The sequence below is a fragment of the Cibotium barometz genome, chromosome 3 (assembly GCF_041138505.1).
Source record: "Cibotium barometz isolate CiBa-2024 chromosome 3, ASM4113850v1, whole genome shotgun sequence".
NCBI lineage: Eukaryota > Viridiplantae > Streptophyta > Polypodiopsida > Cyatheales > Cibotiaceae > Cibotium > Cibotium barometz.
The window spans coordinates 57587772-57610971 of NC_141048.1; the positions used below are offsets into that span (position 1 = coordinate 57587772).

Here is a 23200-nt window from a genome sequence, read left to right on the forward strand (position 1 = left end):
GGGGTAATTTTAGAGTACACAAGGGACCTATGTAGCTTCTATTTTAGAGTACACAAGGGACCTATGTAGCTTCTATTCCTATTTAGACTTGTTTGGATGCCATTAATGCTAACAACTTGAAGTTGAGGTATCTTTAATCCTTAGTCAAACATGGGAAGATTAGTTTACACTTGTATGTAGTGTGTGTGTATAGCGATGTACAATGTACCAAACCTATCTTAATTATGTCTAAGCATCTAGCCTTCATTTCCACCACTTAGTGTTTAATTTTTAGAAATATGATTTGATAATTCTATATGTGTCTAAGCATCTAGCCTTCATCACCACCATATAGTGTCTGAATTTTTAGAAATATGATCTCATAATTCTATGTGGACAGGGGGGAAGAATAACTCATTGTGTTTAGTTATATGGTTGTCCTAAGATTATGGTTATATGTCCTAAGATTATTTACAAGTAGTAAAAGTAACTTGGAACCACATAAATGTGAACATACGGGTGTATAGGAAATGGTAAAGTCGAGACAGGTGGTATTTGTCTTCATAAAGGACAATGTAGAGAAAGACTTTGTATGAAATAAAGCATCTAGCTCGCAATAAATTTGAGATCAAGAGTTTGGCTCTGTAATAACATATTTACACTCTCATTTGTGAGACGAATAAAACGGAAACTTAAAATGATTATTTGGATTTGCTTAGTGCTCATTTATCTTAACACAAATAATACTTGCTAAAAATAGTGTTGGTTAACTAGCTATGATGCAAGCATCATTAGATTGTAATAAATTGGATTAGTACTACTAGTATATTGCCTCCATAGATTTGTGAGACTAAGATTTATTCACACAATAATAATATAAAGTAAAGTAAAAGGTAAGACACAAAGACACAAAGTTAACACTCGTTTGCAAACTAAAAATACAGTAGTGAAGAAGTTCTAGCACAAATCTTTTGAATATTTGAACTATCATAAGTACTTGTAGAGACTAATCATTAATAAGAAAGTTGTGCATTCAAATAAACATGTCAACAATATTGCTAAATCCTTATGAAGGCCATCTTTCTTACTTTTGCTCTATAAATTTTTGTTGTCCATGCCATTGTTTACATGCATATACGAACAAAAAGTACGATTAGTGCAACGCATGAACATGAATGTTGTTTATTAATGAAAGATGTAGTTTGTGATAAAATTGGATCGATACATAAAAGTTTGGCATGGCTTGTGCACAAGGACCACATTCTCGATTCATAAATGAGAAATATCTTGTGTGGGAGAGTTGGCATGCTTTCTTTCCAAATTTAATAAAATTCATGAAGAGATTCTTCCCTTTTGATATTGAAGCAAGGAGCTTGAGCAACAGTTTGGGAACAATAATTTCGAGAAATAATTTGAGAGCAACAATTCGATAACGTATTTAAAGAGAATAAAAATTGTGTACCTTTTTTTAAATCTCAAATAATCGTAAGAGATACAGATAAGGAAAGGCCCAAAGCCATTGACGTACTTGACCTCAGGGAAGTAGCTTGTTGGTTTCCAAACGAGCGAACAACTAACTTTGTGTGGCTTATTGCACATTATCGTTATGTATGCCCCATGCTAACGAGCTTACTTGTGGGTGTTCATCACTGTTACATGTAATGCATAGGGGCCATATCCAATTGAGCTAGTTTGTGGGTGTTGACAAGTTCACCATTTAACATAGGTATGGGTCATGCATGACTCATGTTTATCTTGGAGCTAGGTTGTGAAGCAAGTTGCCACTGAGCTCCATGGTGTTTACCATCATCCATGATAGTATGAGGCCATAGCACATACCTATGAGAGCTGTGCCCACCCCAATTTGTGGAACTTGGGAGTCCACACAAGTTTGGTAGGAGATGTGGAAGTCCAAAGCTCCTCCTGCTGCCAAACTGCCAACATTGGCAGAGTTAGATTTTCCTAACTGAAAAAAAAACTTGCTTATCCATCCAAGGCGTGAGAAGGTGAATGTGGTTCTCCTTAAGAGGGGCGTGTGAAAGGGCCCCTAATAAGCAGATGAGCGTGTGATGCAGCCCTATGTTTCACAACTTAAAAGGCTATTTAGTATATGTAGCTGCGTGATGAACGTAGGCTTTCCAAAATTCCAATGCATATAAATATAGTAGCCGACCAATGTGAAAATCGAGATTGCTTTTCACGTGGGTAGTAGGACCGCACGTTTGCTTGCGTTCGAAACACGCTAGTACAGACTCCAGAGAGATGAAGCATCTAAAAAGTACAGAATATTTGCTGGACAAATTCGCACGCTTCATCGCACATGCAAAACCCAAAAAAAGAAAAGAAAAAAGAACACGCTAGTACAGAAAGATGAAGCATCTAAAAAGTACAGATTATTTGCTGGACAAATTCGCACGCTTCATCGCACATGCATGCCACAACACCCCCCCGCCCCCCCCCCCCCCCCCCAAAAAAAAAACGTTTTTTCCTACCAAGGTTGAGGAAATTATGTAGCTCAACCTTTGCGACATTTTTTTTTGTTTTTGGGTTTAAGAAAAAAAGAGCGCCATTTTTTTCTATTTTGCATAGGGGATCTCAAGTGCTGGTCATGAGAGAGAATCTTCCATCTCATGAAAACTTGTCCCTATAGATAGAGGGAGGTTCTTTTCTTAGAGTTTGTCGATAATTCGAGCAAGTAAATGGACCACTAGTGTTCGGTTGAGTGCTCGGGGTCTTCCTTCTTGGCAATATTGTAAAATGTATCATGATAATCAACACCTGCAACTTGTGAGTATCCTTTTGCAACCAAACGAGCTTTGAACTTATCAAAAGATCCAGCAGCCTTCGTCTTTGTTTTATATACCCATTTGCACTTGATAGGAACACGATCAGGAGGCAAATCAGCAAGAACCCATGTACCTTTGGAAATCAAAGAATCATATTCTGCTTGCATAGCCTCCTCTCACTGATCCTTTTGTGGAGAAGAGATAGCTTCTATATAAGTTGTCGGATGTTCATGAACATGCATAGCACCATCAAAACTGTCATCATAGACATGATTTGAACCATGTTCAATATCAATGGGAGGATCAATGTATATATCAAGATTATCGTTAGAATCCTCGGCGTAGGGTCTTCAGAATCCTTCATAGGAGAAGAAGAATGCACATCATCTTGAGAGATACAATGATTATTATCAAACAGAAAAGGAAAAGCAGTGAGTAAGGATTGTGTATCATCAGAATCCTTACTAGACCATGTACCTCCCATTGAACATTCATCGAATAGAGCATCACGACTGATGATGAGTAGGATCATAAAATTTGTATCCTTTAGAATTATCAGAATATCCAGTAAATATAACTTTCAAACCACGAGGATCCAACTTTTGTCGTGTTTCTTTTGGCACGTGAATATAAGCAATGCATTAAAAGGTGCAAAAATGTGATAGAAGAAGTTTTCCTTGTCCAAATTGTAATGGGAATATTACCAACAGGTGCAGTTGTGGGAAGATGGTTTTGAATAAAGACTACTGTATGAACTGCTTCAACCCAAAGCTCATGGATAATCCAGAATGAATAAGCATACATCTCATAGCATTAAGAATGGTTCGATTCTTGCGCTCTGCAATGCCATTTTATTGAGGAGAATATGGAACAGTGAACTGATGATAAATTCCTTGTTCGATACAATAGTCATCGAAGAGATTTGAAATATATTCTCCATCGTTGTCACTACGGAGAGTCTTGATAGAGCGACTAGTATGAAGTTCAACTGCTTTGTGATATTGCTTGAATATAGATAAGGCTTCATACTTATGTCTCAAGAGAAAAACATATGTGAAACGAGAGAAGTCATCAATGAAGGTAATGAAATAATGATAGTGAGATTTTGGAGGGAGAAAAAGGTCCACAGATATCCGTATGAATGAGATGTAAAAGGGCATGTGAATGTGTAGAGGTAGAAATATGAAAAGGTTTTCAATGATGCTTGCCAAGAGCACAATACTCACATATGCCTATATGAGGACGAGCTTTAAGATCCATACCTCTGACGAGATCATGACGATGAATATCAAGAAGCTTTACAAAATCCGAATGGACAAATCGATGATGACATAACTTGCAATCAAGATCTCCTGGAGCAGTAACAATATTTGCAACATTATCATTCAAAGAGAGCTCAAATAGATTACCACGTCAAGGAGCTATTGCGATAGTATGCCCATCCTTCTCAATTCGACACTTTGTATGATCAAAACCAACAAAAAGACTAAGATCAACAAGCCGAGCAACAGAAAGAAGATTCCTTTGAAGATCTGGAACATGCAAAACTCCTCGCAATATTCTGGGAGAGGAAAGGGTGCCAAGATATAGATCACCAATACCCATGACTTGACAAGTAGTGTCATCAGCAAGATACACCAATTTCTTAATTAGAAGAGCATGATAATTATGAAGCCATTGAGATTGGTAAGTCATATTACCAATAGAACCAGAATCAACAATAAAAAGAGAACCATCCCGAACAAGAAGTACTCTTCTAGGAGAAATATCATGATGAACACAGTTTACTTCTTGATGATTATGTTCATCACTACTTGTATGTTGAGCAGCATATGCACGATTGTGATCTTGATGATATCGCCTTTTGAAACAATGATGAGATGGACGATCTATAAGACCACAATAGTCACAAGGAGAACGATTTTTGGAGGAATTCGAATGAGGTTGCTTGGTGGTAATGCCATGTTCCTCATCATATTGACGTGCCCAACAATCGAAGACAGTATGACCATTCTTATCACAATAGGAACAATGTTTATTGGGGTAGGAAAGTCGAGAAGGATTGCCACCTTGATAAGAGCGACCACCATGAGTAAAACGCAAAAATGAATGCTTACGAGCAATACAAGCTGTTTCGGAATCAGCAGCTTCTTGTGTATTCAAAACAGTGTCAGAATTCTTTGTACGACATTCATGTCTTTGAGAATATTCAACGAGAGAAATACAAGCAGTGTCAAAATCAATGCCATCCTTGTTAGATAGAATAGTGACAATATTATTATATGAAGGATTCTTGACCGTATGAAGAAAATGTGTAACCAACTGATTTCGTGCAATAGGAGCACTAGCAATAGCAAGTTGATTGACAATGTCTTTGAAGGATTCAATATGCGAAGTCATAGGTGTACCGATTTTGTATTGTAAATTGTTCAGGAGATTACAAAGATAAAGAATTTTTGTAACAGATTTCTTCTCAAAAGTAGTAAGAAGATACTGCCATATATCATGAGTAGGAAGATTTAATACATCCAACATAAGAGAATAATGAAGACTAGATAAGATATACCGCGAGATGAGCAGCTTTATCATGATGGATCCAATTCGAGTGAGTTAGTTTGCCATTGCTCAAAAATAAGAGCATTATCCTGTTCTGCATCAACAGGTTGAGACGGACATACAAGATTGCCCAAAACAATATCAGAAAGATCGTCACCTTCAAGTATCAACATCATCTTCGCCTTTCATTTGGGAAATCCTTGGCCTTGAAACATGGGAACATATCGTTGACCAGATGGAAAACCATTAACGAGAATAGAAGCTGCCATCTTGGATTGCGAGAATATGTATATAACGAGATCACAGAATTTGTAGAACATGAAACGAGAACATAAACACGGAGGACCCTGAAAGTTATAAGAGATATGTGCACAAAAAGTGAGTGGCAAAATGAACTCGTCAAATATAGAACGTGATTTACGAGTTACGAAAAGCAAGTGGCGATGAAAAGTAGTACCCAAAAATAAACGAAACGTGATATGCAATAAGAGAGTAACTCCAAAAATAGTTGGAGCTTTGCTATTTTGAGATGTGGACGAGCCCAAAAATTGGCTATTTTTGGATTAAAACATGAAAAGTGTGTAGCACACAAAAATTGAGCAAAAGTCCACTGCACGAAAAACACTGTAACGTTTAACTTCGAACTCTGATGGAGCCAAGCAAATACTCTGAATTTACTGCACGAGCTGCACGTTGCCTATTTTCCTATTTGAAACAACATAACTTTTGATAGGAATATCAGATTGACAAACCAATTGACTCTATAGAAAGCTTTTGGTACTAATTGCGCTTCTATAATACAATTCCAATTAGGATAAGATAGGGTGTTCCAGATCGATCATCCAAGGACCTGCATAAACTTGTTAATATTGATTAATCAAAGAGATTGAATGAAATATAGAACATGCACATGAATGGAATTAACACAATTGATACTTGCTTTCTCTTCTCTTCACAATAGTAAGATCGATGATGCTCTGATACCATGTTGGAAATACACGAACACAAAGAGATAGGGACATAGTGACTTAGAGAGAGAGGAGGACGAGAGTTACACCATATACGCTCCCAAAAGACTAGTTCATATTGATTACAAGTTTGTATACATAGGTGAGATCTAGGTCAAGTTAGGGTGTGATATATATAGCTCTAACAACTTGCATGTTGGGCGAGGTGTTCAAACAACCACCGCCGGTAGAAGAGGTCATGCAAGCATGCTGCTTTGACTATGAAAGGGGCCTCAAAATGAGGCCACCCTGAGACCTACATAAGGAGGTTGGGAGGGAGGAGACTGCCATAGGGGGAGAGAAGGTGGTGAATGTACCAAGGTGATGCTTGAGGAGAGAAGGTGGGGAATGTACAGAGGTGACACCTAGGTGTTGGCCAGAGGTAACGTGGGGATTGTGGGCCATCAGCCTTTGCATGGGGTGGGTGCTCTACCCAAGGCATTCCAAGCAATGGCCAAACATGCATTGCATGAATAAGTGGCCCTTGACATGTATTCTTCTTCTTGTTCTAGTGCTAGTGGTGTATGCTCAACCATCACATGATCTGGGGGGAGTTCCTCAGCATCTGGCAAACAGTCAATTGCTATTTTCACCTCTTCAAATATTTGTTTTCCACATGGATTTATTTGGATCACAAACAACCATTTATGATCTGTCGGGTCTTCCACAAAGATGACTTGCTCACAGTGCTCTAGTAGCACAAATGTGTCCCTTTGGTCAGTCCATATCTTTGTGCGATCTACTTAAAGAAATCCACACTTGTCTTTGCGTACAGTTACTTGCGCCCCTTGAGTTACCAACTTGAACCATTTCACATCAAAAATAAACATATCAAACTTTTTGAATCCAACCTTGATAATATCTTGGATTGTTTCACAATAATCTAGCATGCCTACTTCAGTATTGCCATCACTTGCACTTGAACGACTTTCTTGCATCATGAAATTAGTCTTCACACCACAATCAAATGTTGTTCTCTTTTTATCTATTCTGAGTACTCAAAAGTGACGTCCGCGTGACCAAATTGCCCCAAACTTACGATACTGCAAGCATAATAAATAAGTACTTTTATTGTATAAATTCACGAAAGCACAACATAAAAGATAATGCATAGATATCTCTAACTCACATACATGGAAATCACAACCATATGCAAGCTCCTCCTCCTCATCACTTATTGATTCACCATTGCGTTTAGCTTGTAGTATGGTTTGCTCGAGCTATTTATGAAGGAAAGTCTGGAAGAAGTGCAAGTTTTGTTGGGTACGGTAGTGTGCGGGTTGTTTGACTCCTTGGTTCCTTTCAACCTTCAACAAGTTATATCTCTTGATCCATTTCTCCATAGCATGTGAGTTTAAGATGTAAAATTTATTGATCTTCTCACGCAATGCTACATCCATTGTTCTCATAAGGCCTTTCCCTTGTGGCTTTTGCCCAACTAGTTGATCATCTTCTTCTTGTGCCCATAATCTTGGCATATTGGGATCAGACGTACTGAGAAATTCAATTATATATACAAGTGATTTTTGAACAAGCCATCCCGCTACCATACTACCTTTAGGACGAGCTCTTTGACAAACAAATTCATAAATCTCTCCAAGAAAAACATCCATCGACTATGGAAAACCCTAGCCACAACAACTTCATCGACCACATGAACTAGCAAGTGCAATTGAATGGTTAAAATACTTGTTGGAAAGTATTTCTTAGCCTCGATGGAGTTTAACTGTGCTGCTTCCAATGTGTCTCTATTAATCTCTTTCCTTGATATCTAACGTACCACTGCACCAATTTTGTAAATTGTTGCTCTAATATCATCGTTGAGGCAATCCTTGATGGCTATAGGAAGCACGAATTGCAAGAATTTGTGCCAATCATGACTCTTGAAGCCACTAAGCTCATCGTCCTTTGTAAATGCTTCCTTCAAGCAATGCATGCATCCTGTAGGGGTACGAAACTCACTAATGCACTTCTTTACACGCTGTTGCTCATCCTTTGTCATGACCCAAGGTGCTTTTGGTAGCTTCACCTTTCCATCTGCTCTATTTTGGGCCCACAAGTGGTGCATGCATTGAACCTCTTGTAAATCATCTCGTTGTGCGTATCTCTCCTTTGCTCCTGATGGTTTTCCAAAGCACCTCGGTTATATTCTTGAAAATGTGCATTGGGTCAAGAAGATGGTTCACTAGAAGGTCATTCCAGTATGGAAGTTGATGGAAAATGGATAGACGCTTCATTCCTGGAGGTGTACAGGTTGGATCCAGCTCCCATAAGATCCTGCAATCACTGCTCTTCCATATGCGAGGAGACCTCCGTAGAAATCCCTCACGCAAAGGATGGTCCACTGGGAGATACTTCTTGTGGCCCTCGTATACTATCTTCTTCATAGACTTTCAGTATCAAGCCTCAAGTTGCGGCCCACATAATGGACATCCATTATACCCTGACACTGAAAGCCCTGCAGAACATCAAAAAAGATTGTAGCAGGTAAGTTTGGATGACAATCATGACTTAACATAATATGTTAACAAGCTACAGTATTACCTGAGCACTCTCCATAGCCAAGCTAATCATGCATAGTCCACATAAGTATTAAGTATTCCTCTCAATGTTAGCGCACGTTGTCCAAACCTCTTGGAAATATCATGAACTTCAATGCCCTCCCATAGAACAACACGAAGCTCCTCAACTAAAGGGGCTAAATACACATCCATGTTCTTCACCTTGTACTCTCCAGGAATTATCAAAGACAATAAAAGATGCCCTTTTTTTATCGCTAGCCATGGTGGAAGATTATAGTTAACTAGACAAACAAGCCATGTACTCCATGATGAACTTCGTAGACCAAATGGATTCACTCCATCCATCGCTATTCCGAGTCGAATATGGCGAGCCTCCTCCTGAAAGGCTACCCACTTCTCTTCAATGTGCTTCCATGCAGGGGAATCTACGGGCATACGCATAACACCATCCATGGACCTAGTGTTACGGTGCCAAGTCATCAATCCTGCAATGGATTTACACTTGAACATTGTTTTAATTCGAGGGATGATGGGAAAGTGTCGTAAAACTTTTACTGGTACCCTTTCTCCTTGCACATCTTGTCTATATCTCGATATACCACAATGCAGACATTGTACTACGTTGTTATATTCTTGTCCGATAAAGAATACAATCATTTGGACAAGCATGGTGCGTGTTGTAGTCCATGCCAATCGAGTGCAACATTGCTTTTGCTCGACTATGGTCCACTGGCATCTCATTATCTTCTGGCAATATTTGATGTTTCAATAAGCTGTTACACAAAATAGTCAGGCTAAGAAAATGCATATAAAGGTACATAGCTCACTAATTACATATGATATCATTACTTACGCAAAAAGTTTTGATACGCTTGTATTAGACCATCCAAAAATCGATTGCAAGTTCAATATGGATAGGCGAGCGCATAAAACAGACACATGTGCTCCACGATATAGTGGAAGACGAGCAAGCATGCGTAGCTGTTTCTCTTCTTGGGAAGCGTATTCCACATGTCATGTGTTTTCTTCTACCCCTTCGTGTTCCAAACCTCACTAATTACATATGATATTATTACTTACGCAAAAAGTTTTGATACGCTTGTATTAGACCATCCAAAAATCGATTGCAAGTTCAATATGGATAGGCAAGCACGTAAAACAGACACATGTGCTCCACGATATAGTGGAAGACGAGCAAGCCTGCGTAGCTGTTTCTCTTCTTGGGAAGCGTATTCCACATGTCATGTGTTTTCTTCTACCCCTTCATGTTCCAAACCTCGATTTTCTGTTCCATCGTGTAAGGCATTTATCATGTCATCCATGTCATGTTCTAGTATTTGCTCCGAATCCGCCTCAAGTTCCTCGAGTTGTTGGATCACCTCGTTTGTGGGCTAATCTTGTTGGTCTCCATCGTTTAGGCCAGATATCCACTGGTTCGTCATTGTTGAAGCGCGCATTGCCACTAATTAGATGTTCCAATCACTCCACCGGAAATATTTCTCATTTTTTTGTATGATCATTGCAAATTCATCGACATCAAGCCACTTAGTATTTGCAGCGAAGTGTCTTCTCCTATAAATCAACAAAATTTGAGGGTGTGGCGTCGTCCATGGTTTCCATATTGATTTGCAATGGAACGAATGTTTATTTTTCGAGGGGAATCCTCCCTTAAGTATTTGTGGAGGATAGTAGTCGGTGATAGGTAATTTGAAATGTTAGGGGCGCGCAAGATTTGGAAAGATTTTGAATTTGAATGAAAAGTAGCGATCGTCGAAATAAGCGTCAAAAAGGTCCTCAATAGAACGTCGAAATATCCATCGAAAAGAGCGTGGAAAATTTATTTTTTCGACGCTATTTTTCACTGACTTTTGATGCTTTTTTCCACCCTAATTTTGACACTTTTTTCCACGGTTATTTCGACGCATATATCGATGGCGTAGGTTTTTATAGTAAAACAGAACCTCTCTTTTTTCTGCATTTTTGTTTGTGTGCATGTGTTTTGCTTCCTCACCAGGTATGCCTCCTTTTCCCTCACTCCCATCTCCTCTTGGTTACATCTACATGTGTTGTAAAATGTCTGTGTGTGTAATTAGGGGTAATTTTCTTTTTTTTTTGCTTTCTTCTTTGTTTTGCAGGTTCTTTCTCTCTCCCAAGCTCTTCTCCACCTCCTTACCTTCCAAGCAGGTTCGCCTCCTTCTTTGCCCTCCCTCCCCTCTCCTCCTCTCTCCTCTTGGTTGTGAGATGTGTGTGTGTGTGTGTATGTGTGTGTGTGTGTGTGTGTGTGTGTTGAAGGATAAACCTCCTTGTGTAGCCATGCTATTCACACTTTTAGGGCTTTGTATTACTAATTCCTTTCTCAACTTTTTGTTTTGTTTTGTAGGTCTTCTAATCCTCTCTTTCAACTTCACCAAAAAGAGGTAAATTCTTTTCTCTCTTTCCTCTCTTTTCGATTTTGTATGTATGCATCAGGTTCTTAGGGCTTTTGTATATATGCATTACTAATCCTTTCCTCACTCTTTTGTTGGTTTTGTAGGTCTTCTAATCTTCTCTTTCAACATCACCAAAAAGAGGTAAGTGCTTTCCTATCTTTCCTCTCCTTTATTTTTATCTACCAAAAAGAGGGGTTTTGTTTTGTAGGTCCTCTATGCATAGAGCTTAATCTATGAATAGAGCTCTAATCATAGAGCTTAATCTATGCATTAAGCTCTATTTGTAGAGCTTAATGCATAGATTAAGCTCTATGCATGCATTCATAATGCATAGAGATATATGCATAGAGCTCTATGCATGCATTAAGTTTAATCTATGCATGCATTAAGCTCATAATGCATAGATTAAGCTCTATGCAGAGAGCTCTATGCATGCATTAAGCTTAATCTATGCATGCATGCATGCTTAATGCATAGTGCCAGGGTACGGTTTGGTTTAGGATAGCGTGGCTTGCATAGTGCTTTATGCATAAGCCTATGCATAGCTTTATGCATAAGGCCTCATGCATCCTTTATGCATAAGCCTTATATATGCATAGCTTTATGCATAAGGCCTCATGCATAGCTTTAAGCATGGTGTTACACCTAAACGAGTTCGGTGGTATGTTGCATGATGTTCCTACCACCGGTCTGGTTTAGGATAATCACTTTAGAATTCAAACAATTTGTACTAAAGCTTTAGAGAATCACAGACAACCACCTGGTTAGGACAACCACCACTGACCTGCGTTGTGTCAAGCAAGTGTATGATGTGCTCCTCAAACTGCTTGTGTCCTGTTTGCTTTTTGCAAATGTCCTTCTTGTTTGGAGAAACTCTCATGTTCTTGTGCCAAAACGATGTCATTCTAGCAGTGAGTTCCACAGCAGTCAGGTTGTCTTTCCTTTTCTTGCGTTCTGTTGAAGCCCATAAACTTTTCGATTCTGGATCATCCTGTAGTACTTTTACTCTGCGTCTAATCGCTTGGACCTTCTGATTGACAACATCTTCGACGTTGTGCATCTAAGCCGTTTCTTCTTTGTTTCAGGGGATACCGCATAGCTAATGTCACCCTCTTTGCAGCTAGTTGATTTAAGCTGTGCACCCCTTTCACTTTCTGTAGGCCATCTCTCAGGTTAGAAAGCAGTGTCTCTTGTGCGTGCATCTCGTGAGGTGTTGGCAGGGTTGTCACTCTATGCATTTTAGGGTGCAAGGTAAAGCTTCTAATGACACGAGACTTGTACTCATTTGAATGGCTTGATGTTGCTGCGTGAATTCTCCCACCAATCGATTGGCCACAGTTCGTATTCTTTGCTCCGATGGCAATGTTCGAATGCATCCATCTACAACCGCTTCCTGTTGCTGCTCTGCAAGGAGTCTTATGTCTTCTCGTTGTTTCTCCCTCTGCATACATTGCAAAAGTGTCTTGCGTTGCCGCTTTGAGCTTATTTCCTCGTCCTACAATCTGCTCCTTGTGCCTTGACCAAGCTTTTCAGCGTTCCTATCTTGCCGCCTTTGTCTGGTTCTCTTGCAAGCCATGAAGAGCTGCATATTGCCATTGCCATGGAGACGATCAGATAGAGATCATCTAGCTTAAGAGGTGAGCAAAGCAAAGAAGATAGAGACCACCAAGCTGGTGAGGCCAGCAAAGTAAAGCGATCAGATAGAGACCACTGAGCTCGTTAGGTAAGCAAAGCAAAGAAGACAACTTACCAGGGTAAAGAAGACAATGCCACACCAAATCGTGCAACTTGTAGGGTGGGGGACGAGCTGCATCTTGCCATTTCCATGGAGACGATCAGACAAAGACCAGCTAGCTGGTGAGGCGAGTAAAGAAAAGAAGATGTCTTACACAGCAAAGAAAAGAAGACAAAGAAAACGAACACAATACCTTGCAACGTAGGAGGCGGTCGGTTCTGACACAGCGTGACAGGCTATGTACTTTATTCAAAACATTTGCTAGAGCGGGAGGCCTAAAAATTCGAAAGTCCCCGGGGTATTGAATTTTTCACCCGCTGTGGTTTCCCCCCTTCGTGGCGATACACGTCAGCAAAATCTTGTCCCCAAGCAAGTGGAATGTGGCCTAAAATGCTTCAAAACACCAATAGGCCAAAGGGCATGCTATCGGATTTGATGGTGTTCAATGTGAAATGCAATGACCCTTGACATGCTTATGAGTCATATAGCAAAGAACTGCAGGGAAAAAGAAGCAATGAAAAGTTGTAAATAGTTTTGGATTTATTAAAAGATCTTCGCACATGCAAAAATTAAACATTTTCAATTTCTTCCATTCCAGGGTGAATCAAGATACCGATATCACTAACTATCAGTGTTTTAAGATGACCATGCACTAGTCCCACTAGTGTGGATTCCATTTTTTCAATCCATTTAGGTTTTCAACAAACCAAAAAAAGTTATGGAGCGTGCCCTCGAATGGGAATGCAAAATTTTAACACAACATTGGAGGTCCCTTAAACCGTACCGAATGTTCTCAATTGGATGTGTCCTATGGTTGAGGAGAAGCTCACGGAGTGTACTTTAGAATGATTACTTGGTTGCATGTATGTGTAGAACAAATTTTTGATGTTTTTGCATAAAGTGTTATAACATATGCCATTTAGAATACCTGCCACATCGAACTTGTAACAATTTAATGATCAGATTATAAATTTTACTTCTGTGTTTTTTTGGTCTCATAGTGAAGATTGGAATGTGTACTACTGCTTGGATACCAAGTTTGTCGAATTCCATTGAGCAATGCATAAGTTATGGGTCGGGCAAGTTACCGGTATACAAAAAATGCCCTAAACCTCACCAAAAATGGCTACACCCAAGCATGCATTGACCCAATTTGTTTCGTTAGATTTAGATGTTGTGATACTCTTTTTTCACCCCTTTTGTGGAGTGAGGGGGAGGGGGACAATCGAATATGTGTGGTTAGATTTAGATGTTAACAAACATATCGATATGGATAAGACACCAAAATGTTGTTTTGCATTTCCATTAAATATATTATGTGAGTTTATTCAAGAAAAAGAGTGTTTTTCTCTAAGGTTTTATTTTAGCATCACGTGCGAATGTGCACAAGGTTATTTTATGTGCATCCAACCACTCCACATGTATCTAACCCTTACATCAAGTTAACTCCCTCTTTTAAGCTTTGCTTGAGTTTTCTATTAGTTCCCAAGCTTATCTACTTATTTAATTTACTTCTTTGGCTCCAAAATTCAACCTTAGACTTTCCGCTTTACCCATTCAAGCTTAATCCAATTAATGTGCACTCTTCTATTTGTAATTTGCCAAAGCTAGACTAGGCACATGCTTTATTTTTAAAAATTTTAATGGAGATTTTTTAAGCTTTAAAATTTTTAAAATTTCTCATTTATTTGGTAACTGAACACCCCTAGCACATGGCTTCTATGTGTGCTTTAGGGCTAGCCAGTTCCAGACCAGCCCTCTGGGACTCTCTTTTCACTTTTTTCAGACACTCTTTATGAAAAAAAGAAAGAAAGAAAGAGGTCACTTTTTTCATTTTGTTTTTCCACTTTTGTAAAGATATCCATTAAATTAACGGCACACTTTTTTTCACTTTTGTTTAATTAATACAACTAAGATAATTTGACCGAATGTACAACTATGAGAATGTGAATGAACAGGTGGATATATTTCTTTACTATATATTTAAAAAAAAGTGAAGATTGCGTCAAACTCTCATATTATGGTCTTTTCTCCAATTGTGGATATGATAAATATATTTATGTATAAAAAAGGGTTATGGCAGAAAACGTGACGGCAATTTCTGTGCAAAAGGGTTTCCAGTGCAAGCTGCTGCTGCGGCGTGGCACCTGCAATGCTCCAATGTGGACAGTGGGATAGTTTTCATTCGAAAACTATAATTTTGTCAGCGGCGCTTCCTTTGGACAAGAATCTTCACTCGTATGTAACGCTTAGCTTTTCTAGCCTCTAGTACTTTCATGCACCACCTGCGCAGTACATATAGGGCCCACAGTAGCACTAGCTCCATTACTGGGCACCCACTTGGCACTATTGACATGGCCCTCATCATTCGTGTGTTAGTGGGCCCTGCACATGCCTGGCAATGGCATCATACATGGCAGCATCCGGGCATGATGCCATGGCATCGTCCGACATCCATGCATGATGCCATCCCATCATTGCCATGGGGCCGGCTGGCCACCAAGTGCCCACTCCCCGTAATGGAGCTAAAAGGCAAGCTGCCTCACTTTCTGCATCAAGCTGAACATAGCTCCAGTGCCCACGTTGCAAATATCACTGCTGGTATCCCAAAACAAGTGGGCATCCATGTGCAATGCAGCTTAATGGGACCATGGCCCCCATGCATAACATGTATTGGCATTGGGCATGATGCCATGGCATCGTCCCCGACATCCATGCATGATGCCATCCCATCATTCATGCATGGTGCCATGGCGACAGCTGGCCAGGTGCCCACTCCCCGTAATGGAGCTCAATGGCAAGCTGCCTCATTTTCTGCCTCACTTTCTGCATCAAGCTGAACATAGCCCACATTGCAAATATCAATGTGGGTAGCCCAAAACAAGTAGGCATCCAATGTACAATGCAGCTTAATGGGACCATGGCATCCATGCATAACATGTATTGGCATTGGGCACCCAAAAAGGAGATCATGTATTGGCATTGGGCATCCATGTGCAATGCAGCTTAATGGGACCATGGCCTCCATGCATAATATGTATTGGCATTGGGCACCCAAAAAGGAGATCATCAGGCAGGGTCTGGAGGAGGCCAATGCATGCTGGGGCAGAGGGATCCAACAGTGTACAGCACAAGCCTCTCACCTGGCCCTGGGCCATTGCAATGCAGCTCACAATGGAAAATGGCCCTCATGATTTGAACACCCTCAATGAAGCCCATGGGCGTTACACGCATATCCGTGCATAGCCTATCCTCCTAGCCATGGAATGAGCATGTATCAATAATCTTCTTCATACAAGTGCTCCCTGCCAGTTTTCTCGGCCATGTGGAGGGCCCATCATGGCCATGGGATAAGGATGGATAGCAAGTCTTGTTTTTAGATGGACAGACAGCCTGATTGCAAGCTGCTATATTAGCCCACATTAGAGGCTAGGGCCAGTGTGCTGCACCCACACTGCCCCCGTGCATAGTATGGTCTTCGTGCATGTGATACTGGAATAGCCTCCATGCATGGCATGGACCCCATCCCATGTAAGGAGGCGCACATAGTGTAGCTAATAGCAATCTGCTCCTTTAGCTGCCTCATTCTCTTGAACTTCCTCAAGGGCAGTGTGAGCATACTTCAACTTTCTAGAGTTGTAGCTGCCGAGACAGTTTGCCTGTTAGACTGCAACCATGGCTTGGTTTGTAACTGGCTTATGCTTTCCTAAGGCCACACCCTGGCTGCTTGGTCTTCTGCTGTGTGTTCTCTATGTATCCTGCGAGGCACGTAGCAATGCTCATCATGGCAATCCATCAGTTATCATCGTTGGTGCTGGCATGTCAGGTATGCCATCAAACAAGAAGTTTAAGCAACTACAAGTTAAGCTTTTGCATTACACTTTTTGTGGATCAAAATGTGATGGGAACATGTATATTTGCAGGAATCATGGCCGCCAAGACACTCTCTGAGCATGGCATTGAAGATTTTCTCATCTTGGAAGCTACAGATAGGGTAGGAGGGCGAATGCACCAAGCGAATTTTTCGGGATATACCATAGAAATTGGAGCAAATTGGGTTGAGGGGGTGGGAGGAGAGAAAGAAAATCCAATCTGGACTTTAGCCAAAAAGTATGACCTCCGTGTATCCTACTCAGATTTTGACAATGTGAGCTACAACATCTACAGTGAAGAGTAAGTACTTGTTTCTCAAGTGTTGTAACTTAAACCATCAAGGTAACGACATATATCACATGGCGGATTTCAATGGCATTTTGGATTGCATTGCTTAAGTGTTTGTTTGGGAGACATGATTATATATTTTTTTGTCATATTTGTGAATTTTCGACCAAGCAGAGGCCATTTGCTTCCTCAATCAGTTGTAGCACCTCGATTTGATCTGGCGACAGCTTCTTATAACTACAGTAATACCTTGAGTGATTCTTTGAATACTTATAAAGAAGAGGATATTTCTATATTGACGGCTCAACGAATGTTTGGACAGTAAGTGCCTCTCTCTCTCTCTCTCTCTCTCTCTCACGCACGCACGCACGCACGCACACACATGCACACATGCGCACGCACACAGACACAAGACGCAGACAGATACACACACTTACACACATGCATGTTGTGCATGCCAGCAAATGGACGCGTGCTGGCATAGTGATTCAAGAACAGAGGTGCTCGCTCGTGTACACACACACACACACACACACAAATGCATGCACACACAAACACATACGCATGCGTGCACGCACGCACTGGCAAGCTTGTGCGCATGCATGTGTTTGTCTCTATATTTGTGTTGTGTTCTCATTCCAAGGATCTGAGCTATTTGCCCCTTCTGTTTTCTTTGAAAGTAAAATGGTTTTTGTTTTCTTGTGAATATAGTGAATGCTTAGCAATTGTGTGTCATTATGCAGAATTCCTACCTCTCCATTAGACATGGCAATAGACTTCTTCAATTATGACTTTGAGATTGCAGGTAAAAATGATAAATGTTTGTTTTAGCTTATGAATTGATCTTTAACTTGGTTTACATGCCAGAGTGGTTCCCAACAAAACTTGGTTTACATTCCCAACAGGGGGAGACTGTAGTGTTGGAGCTTTACTGATGCAAACAAAATTTCAACTTTGTTTAAGAATTGGACCCTATTCCTATGGTCATGGATTTTATTATGGCTGTTGGCTTGTTACATAGACATCATGTTTTATCTGGTGACATATGACTTAATGTTTTCATTGATGCAGAGCCTCCTAGAATAACAAGCTTGAAGAATGTACTACCAAATCCAACATTCGACGATTATGGAGATTCAGAATACCTTGTGGCTGACAAGCGAGGTTATGTCTATCTTCTGCACCAGTTGGCGAAAGGATTCTTGAAATATGATGGTGAAAACATCGTAGATTCTCGGGTGAAACTGCGGAAGGTGAGAAATTGAAAGACCCAGCTCTAAAGGCTGTGCCTTTTTTGCATTTATTCCTCCACATGCTAAATGTCTGTAAGTAGTGCTCATGAAAAACTTTTTTCTCAACTGGTCTAAAAAAGGACGAGGTTGAAACCTACCCGGTTTTCATTAATAAAAATCTTGCTACTAGCCTGTTTTATAAGTAAATATGTAAAAACTTTGCCGGTTTTCTTAAGGATGAAGTTCAATTCTTGCCGGGAAATTTGACTTTCAGCCGGTTGAAAATGCACTTTCAGCCGGTTGAAAATGCACTAAAGGCCGATTTTCCGTAAGCAGTGCAGGCTGTAAGTAGAAAAAGTGGAAGCCATTTTGCTAGTCATGCAAGTGACCCCTTAGGGCTTCATCCCACATATGTCTTAGCAAGTAGTCCTGGAATTAAATACTGATCCCTGGCTTGTTGTTAGTTCCTTGCAAGACTTGAGAAGTATTGTTGAAACTTGCCTAACTTGAGAGGGCCCAGGGGTGAGCATTTACTGCAGCTCCTCCTTTTTGAGAACTTACATAGTCTGCATGGGATAGAGGAGTTAGCTATGTCCTTTTGGACCGACCTTAGCCTCTCTAAGGTGATTTAGCTCCTCCTTTATGAGCTGCGGACCTAAGTCTACTAAGTCTCCTAAGTTCAGTGTAGGATGTAGCTCTAATGGAAGCAAGTCCACTCATTCATGACAATGCTTGCATGGATGTGGCATTGAAACCAGTAATGCGCACAATTATCAACTATTAGTCTTATCTTCTTTCGGTTAGCCATCAGGTGGTTACAAACATCGAGTATTCTCCTCATGGTGTGAAAGTGAAAACTGAGGATGGCTTGTCTTACGAAGCCACATATGCCATTCTTTCAGTAAGCCTCGGTGTTTTGAAGAGCAACCTCATCACCTACAAGCCTGACTTGCCAGTAAGTTTTAGCTTTACATCAATGTTCTTTTTTTCCCAAGTATATTCCACATGCTATTGCTGACAGTTCTCTATGATTTAAAATTCCTGCAGTATTGGAAAATCAAAACCTTCTTCCAATTTGACATGTCTATCTACACAAAGATTTTCTTAAAGTTCCCCTACACATTCTGGCCAACCGGACCTGGCACTCAGTTCTTCATCTATGCAGATGGAAAAAGAGGATACTATAACTTCTGGCAGGTATAGCAAATGCTCACACCATTTGATTTTAGTGCTAGTCAATTGCAATTGTGTTGTGCTAAAACTATTTGTGAGATCTTAATTATGCGGGCACTTTCCTTTCCCTGAGTTCTCTGAAAGGGGTGGCTGATGCTGTCTTAAACACAATGTATATTGGTGTTTTTATGGGCAGTATAGGTGCATATAAAATGCATTAAACGGAAACATGTGTGTTAAGCCTTATTTGATGATTAAACTTTTCCGCAATGGCAAGGTTAAAAGCTGATAAACATGATTCATAGAAGCTGCTTAAGATGCTTTGAATCAGTAAAAAATCACTATTATAAAAGGGACATTTATCATCATCTTTTTTAGGTTTCTTATTCCTTGCAATAACTGCACTCATGGAAACATTTGTTTTCGGTGTTCATGTGCACAGCATTTGGATAAAGAATATCCGGGATCCAACCTCCTCTTCGTAACAGTCACAGATGATGAGTCACGGCGAATCGAGCAGCAATCAGAGGAGGAAACAAAAGCAGAGATCATGGAGGTTTTGAAAAAGCTGTTTGGGGAAGGAATTCCAGAAATGGAAGATATACTTGTGCCAAGGTGGTGGACGAACCGCTTCTATGGTGGAAGCTACACAAACTGGCCGATCGGAGTATCAGAAGCTGACTTTGACCGTATGAAGGTCAGGCATATTCATCAGTAGTACTAGTGCTGGGGTTTGAACTCAAGACATGTATGTTCACAAACCGAGGGCATTACCACTAGGGCTAGAGCTGGCTGGCAAATATGCAGTACACTGGGAATAGTCGCCAGTTGTCCCTTTGGGGCTCTCAGTGTCCTTTCGTCCACCACCTTTCGTCCACCACCTCACATTTCACAAACTTCTAGCTGAACTTGGGAGGAAAGTGATTGGTGTCTTGGATGTTGTGTGCAGGCTCCAATTGGCCCCTTGTATTTTACTGGAGAACATACAAGTGAGAAGTTCAATGGTTATGTACATGGTGCTTATTTAGCAGGTAGGGCATGTTTCAAGCCATTGCAATAGCTGGGAAAGAAATTGAGCTCATTTTTGTGTGTGTGTGTGTTGTACATTGGCAATCTGTGCATGTTTGTGTTCTGCAATGTTATGAAATAATCTTTTTGAACAGACATATAGTTCATTGTCACTTGACTGATTGTCATTCATAACATTGACAGGCATTGCAACAGCTGAAACTGTATTGGATTGCATAAAGCTTGGAAAGTGCAGTGAAATCACAGCAGACGCATTACCATGGGATCATCAGAAAGAAGGGCAACAGGTCAACAGTACATTTACCAAGAATTGTAAAGGAACTTGCTGCGTCGAAGTTCAGGAGGTAACCCCTGGCACAACATCTTTCTCACAGTAGGTTTTGGGGGCGTTTTGCAGGTGTGAAGAATAAAGATCTCTCTCTCTCTCTCTCTCACACACACACACACACACGCACGCGCGTGTGCACACACATACACACACACACACATGCCCATACACGTGTACACATGCACGCACACGTCTACATGAATATGGGTGCTAACACCCACACACACACACGTGCGCACGCCCATATCATACATGTGCACATGCCCATATATACACGTATGCACATGTGCATGCACGTCGATGCAAGCATCCGCATGCACACATACACTGCATGTGTGTGCGATGCACATGCGCATGAGCCCGCACACGTCTACGTGAATATGGGAGCTAACACCCACCAACACACACACACACACACACACACACACACACACGTGCGCATGCCCATATCACATACATGTGCACATGCCCATATATACACGCACGCACATGTGCATGCGCGTCCATTCAAGCATCCGTGCACACATACACTGCATGTGTGTGCGATGCACATGCGCATGAGCTTGCACACGTTTGGCTAGTTTTTGAAAAATTCAGAAAAAGATTTATTACCAAATTTTTCAAAATGTTTTATTCCAAGTTTTTTTTGGGTGTTTGTGAGGATAGGTAGGGTTGGTCAGGTCGTGAAAAAATCTATGTTTTTTTTTAAAAACCAGTTTTTTTAATGTACATAAAACATAAAATATATGAGACCTGTTAATTATTTGCAGCTTTTTATTTATTGCAGGAACGGGAATCCATACGGCAGTCTTACGTTGACAGCATACAGGCTCTTGAGGGAGCTTTAGCTAAGAAGTGTAAACCCTAAGGAGAAACATTGCCGCCTTCTAAACATTTTCATTTTTCTTGCATTATGATGTCGTCGTTAGGAGAAAGATGGTGTTTAGATCTAAGATCGAGGATTAGCGTTTTAACTACTTTACTTGTGAAGGTATTTAATTTAATTTTTTTTTTTAAAAATGGAGTAGGTTTGTAAGTACGTTTGAAACTTTCAATAAAATAAAACATGGGAGCGTGACCATGGTGCTCAAATAATTAAAAAAGTATATTTTTTAAAATAACTTCTTTTGAAGCTTTCTACATTCAATCAGGACTAACATGAGCGTGACCATAGTGTTAAAAGAAGGTGCATAAAATAGTTTGAACCTTTCTAACATGGACTAAACAGGAGCGTGACCATGGTGTTAAAATATCGGATAGAGCATAGAAAAAACACCATTTTTTCTTTCCACATCATTAAGCTCATGAACAATCATCAGATTGGGACAATCATCAACAAGAGGATTGAACAACTATCATGCTAGGAAAAGAGCGCGTAATGGGGCATAGCATAAAATTGAATTAAATTATGCTTGGATATTAAATTATGCAAATTGTCCATAGTTGATACATTGCTTAAAAGTCATTGATTAAAAGTATTTTCTTAAAAATTTTATTACGTAAAAGATATACATATTGTACTCAATAGTTTAAAGTTTCGTACATGCAATGCATAAAGCTTTGGTGTAAAATATTGTATTCTTTTGGGGAAAAAGATCCTAAATTTTAAACTATGGCCAAAAACAACACACACGCAAAACAAAATAATGTTTTTTAATAGAAAAATGCCTAATTTTTTTTATAGTTGTCAGTGAGTTCTGATGATAAATTCACCAAAAATACAGTATACGCCACTAGAAAATTTCAAAGATTAGCCCAAGTTTTGTAAAATTTTAAGCTGATACATAAAAACATTAGCCAACGCATTTATACTTATACTAATTTACTAGTGCCTTATTTTTTTGCCGCTTCTCCCTTACATAACAAATTCAAATCCATACGAATTTGCTAATGGAATTTATAAAACACGTGCATTGATTTCATCAACTTTCTCATAATAATAATCAGGCCAGTAAGGCCGGAGCTAGGACTTTTGAGAGAAAAAGCACTGAAATTCTAATTCTAATAATATAAAATTGTAGTTAACAATTGTACAGAAAAGGAAAGAAAAATGTTTTAACCACTTGTCGCAAAAAAGGCTATTAACTTTTTCTTTAACTCAAGGAACAATGTGGTTTCTTCTCCGTGAACTCGGTGCGGGCCTCGCAGTCCGACGACGCCTCCACCAGGGTCCTGATGTTCTTGCCACTGTGCTTCAAGTTGTAAAGCTGCTCTGCTAGCTTTAAGATGTGTTCGGGTTGGATGCGCCTTCCTCCAGGAGCGC

General features: G+C 40.1%; 1 protein-coding gene across 1 annotated transcript; it reads left to right on the plus strand.

Annotated features, from left to right (window-relative positions):
* Positions 1-16420: 16420 nt before the first annotated feature.
* On the plus strand, positions 16421-22081 carry LOC147640303 (polyamine oxidase 7-like). Its single transcript, XM_086778999.1, has 11 exons — positions 16421-16840; positions 16938-17187; positions 17350-17496; positions 17919-17980; positions 18247-18428; positions 19219-19362; positions 19455-19604; positions 20023-20277; positions 20530-20611; positions 20793-20953; positions 21725-22081. Exons 1-11 carry the CDS (start codon positions 16690-16692, stop codon positions 21803-21805), a joined length of 1665 nt encoding a protein of 554 aa, XP_086635125.1. The 5' UTR covers positions 16421-16689; the 3' UTR covers positions 21806-22081.
* The last annotated feature ends 1119 nt before the right edge of the window (positions 22082-23200 follow it).